The 12995-nt window shown below is 52.1% G+C and overlaps 1 protein-coding gene across 2 annotated transcripts in view; it reads left to right on the forward strand.

Moving 5' to 3' along the window:
• Positions 1 to 861: 861 nt before the first annotated feature.
• NFASC (neurofascin) overlaps positions 862 to 12995 on the forward strand; it is a 58344-nt gene continuing 46210 nt past the window's right edge. For both annotated transcript variants that reach the window (XM_085300359.1, XM_085300360.1), the window contains exons 1-6: positions 862 to 973; positions 5022 to 5127; positions 5376 to 5572; positions 5888 to 6010; positions 6256 to 6426; positions 9633 to 9683. In XM_085300359.1, coding sequence (XP_085156485.1) covers positions 880 to 973; positions 5022 to 5127; positions 5376 to 5572; positions 5888 to 6010; positions 6256 to 6426; positions 9633 to 9683 — 742 coding nt within the window. In that variant the 5' untranslated portion in view covers positions 862 to 879. The remainder of the gene's footprint in view (positions 974 to 5021; positions 5128 to 5375; positions 5573 to 5887; positions 6011 to 6255; positions 6427 to 9632; positions 9684 to 12995) is intronic.

Consider the following 12995-nt stretch of genomic DNA (forward strand, 5'->3'; position numbering starts at 1 on the left):
CCATTTAGTCTATGGGTTTATTAAAAGCCAAATAAAAAGCATGCGTGTGCAAACCGGAATCCTGATGTCGCCAGGAGGTTTGGATGGAGGCCTGCAAGGAGCCCAGCTTGCACGCCTGGAGGAGGCCGGGCAGACTGTCCGCTCCGTGGGAAGGGATGCTCCATGCTCCTCCGTCCAAAAATACCTCAGCAGTCTAGTAACACACAATATTGTATCAAGGAAGAGCAACGGCAGGGCGATGGCTGGGCTGTGCCCAAGCACCCTACGCCAGCTCTCGACGTTGCTCTCTCCGGGGACATTCAACTCCGCATTTTAATCCAGGATAAAGGCTGGGGTTTGATGATGTTTATTAGGTGCTTCTTGCTCATAAAATGCAATTAAGTTATTTAGACAACCTATTGCCCTTTTTGCTCTCTCTGGTGGACTCATCACCGGTTTCGGAGTCGCTTGCTCTGCGCAGCTTTGAACCATCCCTGGGCAGAGTGAGGCAGCTCTGCTCTTCTCCAGGCTGTTTCTCCAGGTTTTGAGCACAAATGTCGCAGCAGGGCTGGGTTTTGGTCAACGGAACAAGGGGTTTGGGAGGCCGGTGAACGCGGGCTTGTACCTGAGGCACCAGAGCCAGCAAACCATTTCTGTCGCTGTCAGAACGCCGCTCCCCGGGACGTGAGGCCGTACCTCTGCACGAGTATTGTTGGGTTGGAAACATGCTCCCTCGCCCATGTTGCCGAAAGAAAGAAGACAGGAAACAGAGCAGCTCGGTGATCCACGTTTTTGCATTTGTGTTGCAGGTGAGGATCCAAGAAGTCCATCTGCACGTGCCCGTGGTCAGCTCGCCTCGCAGGAAGGAACCGAGGCCGGCACGCAGTCCAGCCATCCAAAATGGTAATGCAAAGACCCCAGCTCACCCGCGCAGGAATAGCATTCGCCCTGTACCTCCATCACCTCATCAGTGCCATTGAAGTTCCTCTTGACTGTAAGTGCTGTTTTACTCCTCTAAAAATGCCTTTGCAAACGGTTGAGGAGATAGAGCAAGGAAGAGCAGAGCCCAAGTGGCTTTCTTAGTCCAACCCAAGGTTTCCTTTTCTTTTGCTTGTTTTTGTCCAGAAAGTCATTTAAATCACTCCTTGATTTAGTCAGTCTTCCTCAAAAACTGAGTAAGGGCTTGAAACCCCACATCAAGATGGGACAGAACACTTGGGTCAAGCTGRTCTGAAGGAAACAAGGTCCTGCCAAATCTTTAGCCCGTTGATTTAAGTGGTGCATCCCAGGATTCCTGGGGTTTCTGCAGAGCACAGCAGAGGTTTGTGTTACCTTCTTGAAGGCCAGGTAGCTGGGAGGCGTCATCCCTCCTGTTACTGTTGTACTGGCTAAGCCATTTGGACACAGAAGCTCGCTTTACTAAGGACATCTATCTTGTGTCTGTGCTGAAGACAACACTGCTGTATTTTGTTGGTGTGTTTAAATTATCAAGATACGTCTTTGCTGGTGATTTGCTGGCAATGGTTTTGCTGGCAAAGCCAGCTTACCCCGATGGGTTTGATCTACCAGCAAAGGCGTCCCCATGCCGCGGGTCGCGGCTGAGTTCCAGCTCTGACCTCTGCTGGTCGCAGCACCGATGCTTCGGACGTGGTACAGTTGCACAAAATGGGCAGGTCAGTGCATGCGCGGGGTTTGGTGCGCTCCTCCGTGGAGGACACGAGCTCCCTGCTAGTCTGCTCAGATGCTGTCAYGAGCCGACGTGCAGGTCCCGCAGGGCAGCGATGTTCGAGAAGGTCATRCCTAGAGCTATGCAATTTTTCTCTCTCTGTCGGGCCTTCTCGGTTAATTGCAAGAYGAGACTTAGGTTTGATTCAGGAGTGCGAGAGCTGGGGGAGATGGAGCGAGGAGGAAGGGGAACACAGGATAACGACYCTTCTGCTGAGAGGGCATCTTCAGGCCAGCGCAGGGGAGACGCGTGACTTGTCTGAGTGCGCTCGGGATGGGGGCTCGCACGGAGAGCGCGCCGCTAGGTCACGGCCCAGAGACTCTGTTCCCATCGCTGTTCTGGAAACCAGTTTCATAATTTCTTTATGTCCCAACTTGCTCGTGTAGGGGCTGTTAATAATAATCCATCTGCTGCTGCAGGGAATATATTCTGACAGTGCAGTGCGCCAAAATCCTCCAGTGAACAGCGCATCAGTAGGACAAGAGCAGCTTTTCGCGAGGGTCTGAATTCAGGCTGAATCTACACAGGGCTGCTCTAGGTAGGAGCAATTTCTACCCTGTGGGTTGTGGCTCTGTGGAGTCCTGGGTCTGCTGGCTGCATCCATGCTCAACCGATGGACAGCAAAAGGAGAGAGAAAAATTTGGGAATGAGAAGTTCGGGGTATTTCACTGAAGTTTGAAAATAACTGAAGAGAAAGGGTGGGAAAGCCCCAATTCACCAAGGTGAATAMATACCTGCGTAGCTTGCAAGCACAAGGAGGGGGACCCAGAGCAATCTCTGATCTGTGCAAGACTCRAGCTTGAGTCCCCATTTTGCTCCATTCCGGATGATTCCAGATGAAAATACTTATTCTATGGCAGTCACAAGCACAAGGCGCTCTTGCTGCCAACAGTGGGAATTTTATTGGATGCCCACAGCTTGGCAGTTCTTCCTCAGGCCTGGCTCCATTAGGATTTATAACACTTTCAGTACTATACGTGTAGCTATATATCTATAACTACTATACAGTAGTTCACCGTTCCCGTGGGCTCGTCTGCCCTCTGCGCAGCGCGGGGCCGCGGGAGCCACCGCTCACCTCCCCTGCTGCTGGGGAGAGCGGGCTGGAGATGGAGCACTCGCTCTGGCATTCCTCCTCGGGTGGACCCTTGCCACGGGTCAGTGGGACACGTATTTACAAATACATGACCTAAAATCAGCAGAAATACTGTGTTCCGCCTCCCAAATTCAGATCGGTTTTGCCTGTGTAGATTTGGCCAAGCTGCCGCAGCCCAAGCCTGGTACACGCTTTGGCCTTGCCTGTCGGGAATAGGCTACCATGCCATAAAAATCCCTGGATGGCATGATTTTAACACCCCAGCACTGCCGTGCCTCCTAAGGGAGCGCGGCTGCTGGCGTGGCTCCCCGCGAGGCTTCTCCACTGCAGCCGCGCGAGAGTTAAAGGTAYCTTGGCAAAGCGTCCGTGCTCTCCATGAGACGCGGCCTGTGTTGCCTGCTGCGTTTCCATTTCTGAGCTGCTTAAACCCATTTCCRGAGCATCCTGCACTGCCTTACTGCAGGGGAAAGGAGAGGAGCGTGTCCCGGCGCCGGGCGAGCGTTACAGGTCCTGCCAGCGTCCGTCCCGGGCAGCCGACCCTTTGCAGCCCTCCGTTAGCTCCATTTGAGACGTGGTGCATCAGCTTCATTCTCCTTCCATCCAGGCCCTGAGGGCAATTRGGGACTTTGTTTTCCCCTCCCGTTTAAGCCACTTGGTGATCTGGTCCGCCTTAGCCCTCCCGTGGCGGCCACCCTGCGCCTGCGAGCCTGAGCTGGTGAATGCACCGCGTGAGCCGGGTTTTCCTACGTCGCACAGGCGGCGGGGAAGTGGCACAGCTGCTCCGCGTGCGTAGGGCCTGATACGCGTGCAAACTGCAGCCTCTGCAAGTGGAGGAGCTCTATTCCCCGTGTCCCGGGGCTTGTCAAACCTGGACGGGCTRCGGCTGCTCCCCTCCTCCTATTTTACTGGATTTTACAGGTGTCTTCTCCAGTTTTGGCCTCCACCTAAAAAACCACATCAGGGTTTGAGGTGAATGTTAGCCTCTGATTCAGGGTAATTCTGSCCATAAGGTAGGATGCTCCTAACCTTAGCATACGACTACCTGGACCACTGGAGCACCAGCAGGCTTGTAGRCTAGTGGTGTGAGTACGCTGAGGCCTTCCCAGGCGACGCTGGTCCCTCTGCTGGTCCCCAAAGGCCCCAGAGCGGACAGAGACCAGCAGCCTGGGCTGCTCGGCAGAGGCGTCTTGCACGTGAACAGTAAGTTGGTGGATCAGAACATACCTGAATCATTCATTGCAAACTGATTGTGTGTTGATGTGTTGGTATTTGCAGACCCTACAATAGCTGTGTAATGTTTATATTTGTGTACAGAGTGTATATGCATGTAGATTTGCTTTTCAATTAACCTTTTTTCTTCTTTTTTATTATGCTTGCACTTTGGAAATAACAGCAAATATTCAGAGTGAATGTAAGTCTCACCCCYGTCTTCTCCGTGTATGTAGTAGTCACCTCTGCATGTTTGAAATAGGGCATAAGGAAMCAGGGCCGGCCAAGGCTGTTGCTTGGCACAGGGTGTACGGGGCTGCGTTTCATGCTCTGTGGTGTGGCTTGGGGTAGGAAGGAGGAGCCGTCCTCCCTCCTCAGCCATGCAGAGTTTGCAAAGGTGCTACAGCAAGACCTGGTAGCCACAAAGCAGTMAGTCTGCAGTGCAGACGTGGATCTGTGGAGGCTTGTTATTGCTGAAGCTGCATCCTGGAGGAGAACAGGCTTGGCAGAAGCCCATGTGCCAAGCTCAGCTGCTAGGCTTGCGTGCCCATGTTCACAAGCCCTGAACGCCACTGCTATGCTCTTTCTGGGTGAGCAAGAGAGCTTGGGGGCCTGTTTCTTGCTCAGGAAGCGCCTGTAAACTTCCCGCAGCGGCTCTCTGTTTCTGTGTCGTGGCTGCTTTCCTGGAGGTACACAGATACGGTATCTGTCGATCTGATTCGAATGACCTGTTGGTAGCAGGAAGACGTAACTGAGCTTTCTTAATGTGACCGAGATACCAGGCAAGAAATACAGGCTTATCAGCCCTGAAAGGGAGACTGAACAGTGCTGATGGTTTGAGAGCCCGYCAATGCTCATGGGAATTTCCTCAGGTCTTAAAGGATTTTGGTCTACAAATTGCATGTCCRGCCTGGGGATCAGGCCAAGAGCCAGGCAGCGTTTGCTGTAGGACAGAAAAGAGAGGTTTCTTCCTCTTTGCATGACCCTCCTCACCTCTTCTTGTTTGCCTTGCAGTGCCTCAGCCCCCTACAATCACCAAGCAGTCTGTGAAGGACTACATCGTCGACCCCAGGGATAACATCTTCATTGARTGTGAAGCTAAAGGGAATCCCGTTCCCACGTAAGCGCATCTAAAGCTCTTGTTATATTGAAGTTGTGCTGTTTATTAGAGCCAATAAAAGAGAAGGGCTTGCTCTAGTGAAGCTCTGGCCTCCTTGGGCCCAGCCTGCTGCAGGTCTAAATTGGCCATGCTTCCACTGGAGTCAGTGGAGCTGTACCRTTTTACACCATCAGCTAATTTGGCTGTAAGGATCTCACCATGTAAATGCAGTGTATGGTTGCAAAACAAGCGTTCCCCAATGCTTGCAGTTTTTCGTGGACGCGGAATGGGAAGTTCTTCAACGTGGCAAAAGACCCCAAAGTATCAATGCGGCGGCGGTCAGGAACGCTGGTCATTGACTTCCACGGTGGTGGCCGRCCAGAGGACTACGAGGGCGAATACCAGTGCTTCGCGCGGAACGATTACGGGACAGCACTCTCCAGCAAAATCCACCTCCAGGTTTCTAGTGAGTAGTTCACCCTGCCCAGTCCTGGCGGAGGAACAAGCTGCCCTAAGGGGTACAGTCAATATTTGCATCATCCAGGATTTTGTAGAAGAGGCATGGGAGTTATTCAGCACTTGAACATCTTGGCCTGCTTTGTTGGTTACCTGTGTCAGGAAATCTTGCACATACAGAAGTAAAGTTTGCATCAAGGCCATTCCATTGAAACCAGGCCAGGTCCAGCGGGAAGAAAGGAGAGAAGAGATTTGCAAAGTGAATCTCTCCTCAAACAATCTCTTCATCAGACCACATGCTGTACCTTTACTCTTCTTATCACAGAGTCTCCCTTGTGGCCCAAGGAAAAGGTGGACGTGATAGAGGTTGATGAAGGCGCTCCACTTAGCCTGCAGTGCAACCCACCACCTGGCCTGCCTTCTCCAGTCATCTTCTGGATGAGCAGCTGTAAGTTGGGCAAGTGCCCCTTCCCAGCTTGACCCCTCACTCCCTGTGCGGAGCACTTCTGTAGCCTGCACTGTTTATATTTTAAATCTTTAGAGGTATTACTGCTAGATTAGAGCATCAAGTCACCTGGCTTAGGTCAGAGGATTACTTTTCTCCTTTATGCAGTCACCTGCAGGAGGATCCAGGAGCATTAGTATTTCTTTTGGCAGCTCTGACTGACTTTGAATTTTTGTTCTCCCATGCAGCCATGGAGCCAATCCACCAAGACAAGCGTGTCTCCCAAGGCCAAAACGGGGACTTGTACTTCTCCAACGTCTTGCTGCAAGATGCCCAGACTGACTACAGCTGTAATGCACGCTTCCACTTCACCCACACAATTCAGCAGAAAAACCCGTACACCCTCAAGGTGAAAACCAGTAAGTGTCACGGTGATCACTCAGAATGGGTATTCCTCCGTCTGCTCTCAGCGTGGCTCTTCTTTCAGGCTACTCTGTACCAGTCCCCGACAGCCKTTACGCCTACCAGGGAGAAGAGTGGCTTCCGTCATTTTGTTTAGGATAGTTAAAGAACTTGTTTGGATAAGGAAGGATAGTGCTTGGACTACTAATGTGGGAATGAGACTGGCTGATTTCCTTCCAGTGTCTCAGAGCTTTGCTAGTTCTGCGGCTTCATAGGTGGCAGGGCTGCAAAGACAGCTGTGCGCAGGTATCGCTCTGTGCGTGTCTGAGAGAACCTCAAACCATCTCCACACAGGTGGGGGCAGTTCTCCCCTTCTTTAGAGAAATGTATAATATCTGGTGATCTTTCCCTAGTTTTAGATATGGGAAATAGCCTTGGTTTGCTCCAAGCTGAAGTTTATGGGGAACTCAGATTTGGAGTTATGTCCTTGGTTGCCTTATTTACTTATTTAGATGTACAGAACATTTCTGCAAACCATCTGAATTAGTGGATGAGTGTACAGGTGGATGTTTTAATCAGCCCAGGGCATCCAGAGATGTGGGCTCAGTCCTCTTGGATACCGCTGTGGTTGGCATTAGCATAGTAGAAAACACTGGGCCCAGCTCTGTCCTGTTCCCACCACAGCTCTTCTCTCTGCAGCGGTGTTTGACTTGCCTTTGCCTGGGGTAGACTCAGCCTTGCACTGCTGCCAGTGCACAGAAGTTGGCCTGAGCATGGGTCAACTTTGTGATTAATGAGCCACCTCGTGCAGTTCAAAGTTACTTACTGACCAGGAGCTGCTGTTTAGCTCCTTGGCTCTGGGACGTGGTGACAGGAGGGCTCAACCATTTGGAGAGTGAGCTTGTACGTGTGGAAAGTGTTCAGGGTGGCCGGCAATCTTAGTTTCAGCCCAGTGAAGAGCATCCTCTGGGGACAGGAGGAGCATAAATGTTGTTCTCTCTAGCCATATGAAGAGATGCTCCATGGACCGGTCCAGGCGTCCCGAGTCTCTCCTCCAGACAGGAGACTCCTTTAAAGAAGGCAGTTTCTCATGCTACCAAATGGTGTGCCAGTTGGTTGGTGGGAACACTGGCAGAGGGAGATGAGCTGATCGCTGCAGGAGACGCTGCAGGTCCTCCAGAGCGGGCTCTCGTTTTATGTGTGTACGCATACAGCACCCAGCACGGCCTCAGCTGAGGCTGACGCAGAACGGCCCACACAGGCCGTGTCATCAGATCGGAGACAGATGAGGAACATCTTCAGTTCCCCCWAAGGTCACACTTACAGTTTTTGTAGTAGAGGGAGGAAGGGGTCGTGTGCTCAGACAGATACAAGGATGTGTGTTGGGGAGCAGGCTGTTGTGCACAGTAGGCATGAAGCGCTCCTGAATCCCAGGGTTAGGGGCTTAATCTGCTCTCACAACAGCTTAAAATAGAATTAATTCGATTAAAGCGTTCTGATAGCAGTGACCTAAAACTGCTGTGAGAGGCAGACTGGGCCTGTAGTATTTTACGCTTTTATTGTAACATCCTCACCTGTATACAAAGCACGAGTGGAGAATCAGCAGTACAAATACTATAAATAGACTCTTTGCTAATGGAGAGGAATTTATGTAGGCAATTCACTCTAAATTTTATTTGCCCATTTATAGAGCTGGGCAAATAATGACAACATTTATCCATAACTGAAGGGCTGAGTCCTAAATTAGTGTGAGCTGGAGAAACTCTGGCAAACAAAGATCTGTGTTCATTTGTGCCTCCAAAGGCACAACATAGCCTGACATATTGATCAAGCTCTAGAGAAAAATATGTGGAAGAAATCCTGGAAGATTTCTGTGCAGCCAGCTGCAGTGCAGCTATAAACGCTCCCCTCGTCCTGCAGCTACGCCCAGCTGCCTCCACAGCATCTGTGTTCCCAGGCTTTTTACAAGTCTCATTAAGGCTACTGTCCTTTGGCTTCCAATTATCCTGGATCCTCTCTTAAGCTTTCCTTTGGAAACGTCTGCTGTGTTACAAGGTGCCGACGCCATCCCACAAGCTCCCCAGAGGCCCTTACGACCTAAAGCACTGAGGCTCTAATTTCTTGTCTGCTATGATAAAATATTCTTTATCTGTGCAGCATTCAAAGGGGATGCGTTTGTGTTTGGCTCAAGCTGTTCAGCGATCCCTGCCTTAAGCAAAGGACATTCACTGTCTAAAAAAAAAAAAAAAGGTTCACCCTGCTGCTSAAAAATCATTGCATTTGACTGTCATGATCTTGCACGCAAGAACAGAAAAATGGAAAAATTCAGGGGAGGGAGAGAGAGACCCRTGCCTTTTCTTGGGGAGGGTTTCTCTAGTTTACCTAGTTGGGGCAGCTCTTGGCCTTTGCATGGGCTCTCCTAACCCTTCTGCGTAAAGACCCTGGGTGAGGCCGGCTGAAGGTTCAGGTCACTCTGCTGCAGCGGCTGCGGGCCTAGACGGCGAATCTCCCCGGCTCTCGCAGCGTGCTCACAGCAATTAGCTTTCTCTTTCAAATATAGGTGTTGGCTGGCAGTGGCTGTCAATAAATGAGAGCAGTATGTTATTGAAGAGCTGGTATTTTGCATGCAACATAATCTACTTAATTACCTTGTGGTTAAAAAGGATTTTACAGTTGATTATGCTTTTAAAGCCTAATTATTATTATTATTTTTATTTGTTCGCATTCATCATGCCTTTCTGCACGATTATGCTGTTGCTTGGCTGTGTCCAATGTATGTTTTATGCTGGCAAAAAGCAGAAATATGTTTGCTTCATAGTTAAGAAACTGARAGAAAAAACATTTTCTTCTCAAAAATGAACTGATTTTTTTCAAAGATAAAGATGTYTTTATGCCAAAAAACCACCTTCAGTTCAAGGAAATGTTTATGATACAATTACCTGATATTTTTGTATATTTATTTGTTTATCCATTTATGGTTCCTTATTTTCCCTCTGCTTTATTGCTGTCTTATGTTGCTGTGTGTCTTTTTGGACAGCTGTGYTCCGAGTGCTTTTGTACTGCTCGTGTTGCCTGTCTGCGCTGTTCTCACCTTTTGGGAAGTTGCTTTGGTTTTTGTTTCATCTCGTGCTCTCCCGTGTGCCCCTGTGCCCCTCGGCACCTTTTGGTGCTGCATGCATGCTTTGGCGCCTTCRATATGCTCATGGTCTTTTGTTTATTACAGAGAAACCCCATAATGAAACGTCTTTTCGAAATCACACTGACATGTACAGTGGTGAGTCAACACTGACTTCTGGAGAACTTCACGTCCTAACCCCATTTTACCTAACCCGACTGACCCCGCGCTAACCCCACGAGCTGGTCGCCCAGGGCACCAGGCGAGGAGCTGATGCGTTAGCAGCATCTCCTGTATCTGTTGCATGTATGTGCTCCTTTCTCTGATTTGTGATTTAGAGTCTGAATTTCACCAAAGCTATGGGACAAAATCAACCCAACAGGAACAAAAGCCCCGCAAAGTTCTGRCATCTGAAAATGATTGAGATCTAAGCTAATTGGCTGGACATGCAGAGCTCAGCTTTAGGGGTGTTTGGATTAGTGGGATCTGAACGCGGTGACAAGGGCCGTAGGGCTGTGCGGAGGTGAGCTGCTCCCCCGCTGAAGAGTTGGTTTGCCTTCAGAAAGGGCTCATGGTTTAGAGATAATACCCATGACCTATCCTCTCCTGTGTTCAGAAAGAGCGTCTATTGTATCTTCAGGTAAACATAGGCGTTGACTAGGAGGAAAAAAGAAGTATTTGGTTTTCTCAAAAGCTCAGTGCTTTGTTTCTCTGCGGGGCRGTTATGTGTGTGCCGAAAGATTCGRRAGATTCGGGAGATSCAGATGTTTCCCCTTTTGTCTGAGCAGGGAGGTTCCCTCTGGAGAACAGTTTGCTGGGGGAATCCTGTACCAGGCTTGTGAAGTATGCTTCAGACAGCAGCTCGCCCGGGCCCGGCTGCTGCCCGGGGATAGATGGAGAGTGCCGTGGAAGTGGTGGGACAGTACAAGCAGAGGTGGGGAACCAGCATGGATTTTTCCCCTGCATAGGGAAATGGAGCAGGGGGAAAGRGGGGTGTTTGCATAGGATGCTGAAGGCACAGCTGTAACCAGGTACGTGGAAGCCTCACCAAAGACCACCAAAACGCCCCCGGCGAGGAGAGCGTTAGCATCTTCCACGCTCCAGCCAGCAGCGCTGCCCTGTGCCAGGCGAGGCAGGAGTGGAAACAGAGTCTCGGCAGCGGCACGGAGTCCGTTTGCCRGGCGGCGACGCGGGGCAGGATTTGCTTTCTCCCCTCCTGCCCCCGGCGCGGGCTGGTGGCACGCCGCAGCGGCGCTGGGCGTAGCCTGGGAGCGGTCTCCTGCCGCGCGGCGGGATCCTGCTCCGAGAGCTCCTCGGATCAGCCCTCACCGCGTCGTGTTCCCTCCGGGTGGAAAGCTGGAGGAGCTTCGTTTGTGCCCCCACGCAACGCAGGGCACGTTTTCTTCTTCCGTAGAGGCTTTTGGGGACAAGGAGCACTGCTGTCAGCTAAAAAAAGGGTTTGGAGTGCTAGAAAAGGAGGGTGAAACAGGTGAGGACATTGGGATTCAGTCTGCAGTCCTCTTTTGTGGCGGGCAGCCTGTGTCCCTGTTCCCTGCCTCGGAAATCGGGACGTTGGCACCTCACCAGCGGTCAGGAGGCAGCTGGAGCCTGCGGGGACCGGCGTCACGTGAAGCCACCGCCGCACGGTGACAGAAACGCCGCTTTGTTCAGCGAGGAGCGCGGACCGCCCGGATGACGCAGGGCCTGGGCCGGGGCGTTTGCRTTTCTCCAAGGGCTGGGCGGCTGGGAACGCCTCCCCGCTGCTGTCASACAGGCAGCCCGCGATGGGGACGCTGGCGCACGAGCTGCGAGGCCCTGAGGTTCTGCCTTGAGGTGGTGAACCTCAAGACACACGTAAAATGCTCCGGCAGCGTGGGGCAGGACGGCCTGAGAAATGGGGCAGGAACGGGGGAAAAGGGGGGCGAGGGGCCGCGGGTCGGCACCGCGGTTACGGGGCGCGCGGCCGTCCCGTGCTCGCGGCGAGAGCGTTTCCCTTTCCTCCCCGTGATCGCCGCGCTCGGACGAGAAGAAASTGCTCCCTCCTGGCAGGACCGTCCGCAGCGCGACGGGCGACTCGCTCCGTGGCCTCTCTGGCCTCCTCTGCCTGCCGCTCTGGGCGTTTGCACAGGGAGAGCGAAGCTCCTGGACAGTCTCCCAGTTAGGAAAATCGGATCTTTTCTACAGGCTCATGGACTTCGGCTTGTTTCTGTTCATAGATACGTAGAATAAGCTGCCTTCTAGTTGCACTACACCGGCTACTTAACGTCCTGGGAATGTTTTGTGTTTCTGATCAACCATCCAAGACCCCTTCAGTGAACTGTGCGAAAGTGAGCTGCAAACCAGGAAATTCTTAATAATTAATGAACTGGTGAAAAAAATCCTTTTTTTGCTAGCGAGGTGTTTCTGCCCGGGGTGATCTGGCTCGCCCGTGCGGCCGGGGCCCCCGCTGCAGCGTACCAGCCCTCTTCCTCACGCGGGGAGGGAGCGGGGAGGAGAAGCCCCCGCGGCCGGGGGCCGCGATCCCCCCCGTCTCCCCGCCGGGCTCCGCGGGAGCACGGACGGTGCCCGCGGGAGCTGGCGCGACGGTCCGAGGGATTCCCGCGCCCCGGCTCCGCTCGGCGCGGGCGCCGGAGGCCCCAGCAGCCRGGGAAGCTCAATTGCCTAGGCAAACTGCTCTGCAATTAGGAAGGAAAACCGATCTCAAAGGATTAATTGGGTTGAACGTTTCATTAGCTGGGAACTCTCTGCTAGCTCCAGAAGTTTCTCATCTTGTTTAAAATGGAAGTGAAAGCTGTCTTTTATTCTTATTTTTGGCAAACGCCTAGGACGGTTTAAGGCTGGCCAGTCGCACAGGAAGAGCCCGGATGGGCTTTCTCCGGGCGCACGCACTCCTCCTCCTGCCGTTAAGCAGGAAGGAGCTGCCAGTTGAGGCCYGTTTTACTTTTCCAAAGCTCAGGTCAGGGCCCTGGGGAGGGCGGCAGGCGGCTGCACCGGGGCGAGAGGCGTCTCTTTCGGGCATAGAGAGCCGAGCGAGCCCAGGTTTGTAGAGGTGGAGGCAACAGCAGCAACATACGGGAAGCAGAGTCTCTTTTTCAGCAGAAACAAATATCCGTGGGATTTGTTTTTCCAGTTCTGTCCCATCCAAACAGATAAGCGAGACGCTGCTAGTTGACCGGCGCCTCGCGGCTGCGGGTGCCGCGATGCTGGATGTTACCCCTGCCCGAGACGCCTTCTGGCGGCTCCCGATTAGGAACAGCCAAATTTTACTAGTAGGGCTGTACTAAGGCAAACGATCCTCAGCTGTGCGGTGCTGTTGTTAGGTCTATTCAACAAGTGGATAGAATACTAATTTATCTTCCTTGTTTTTAATTTTCATCATTAATATACGGCTGGTAAAATTTGGCTTGCGCTGCTGCTTCTCTCCCTCCTACTTATGCCCCGGGCTCCTGAGCAGATGGGTTCAGCCCAGGA

This window comes from Rhea americana, unplaced genomic scaffold, assembly GCF_003343005.1.
Source record: "Rhea americana isolate MKP2758 unplaced genomic scaffold, rheAme1 scaffold_163, whole genome shotgun sequence".
Classification (NCBI taxonomy): Eukaryota; Metazoa; Chordata; class Aves; order Rheiformes; family Rheidae; genus Rhea; species Rhea americana.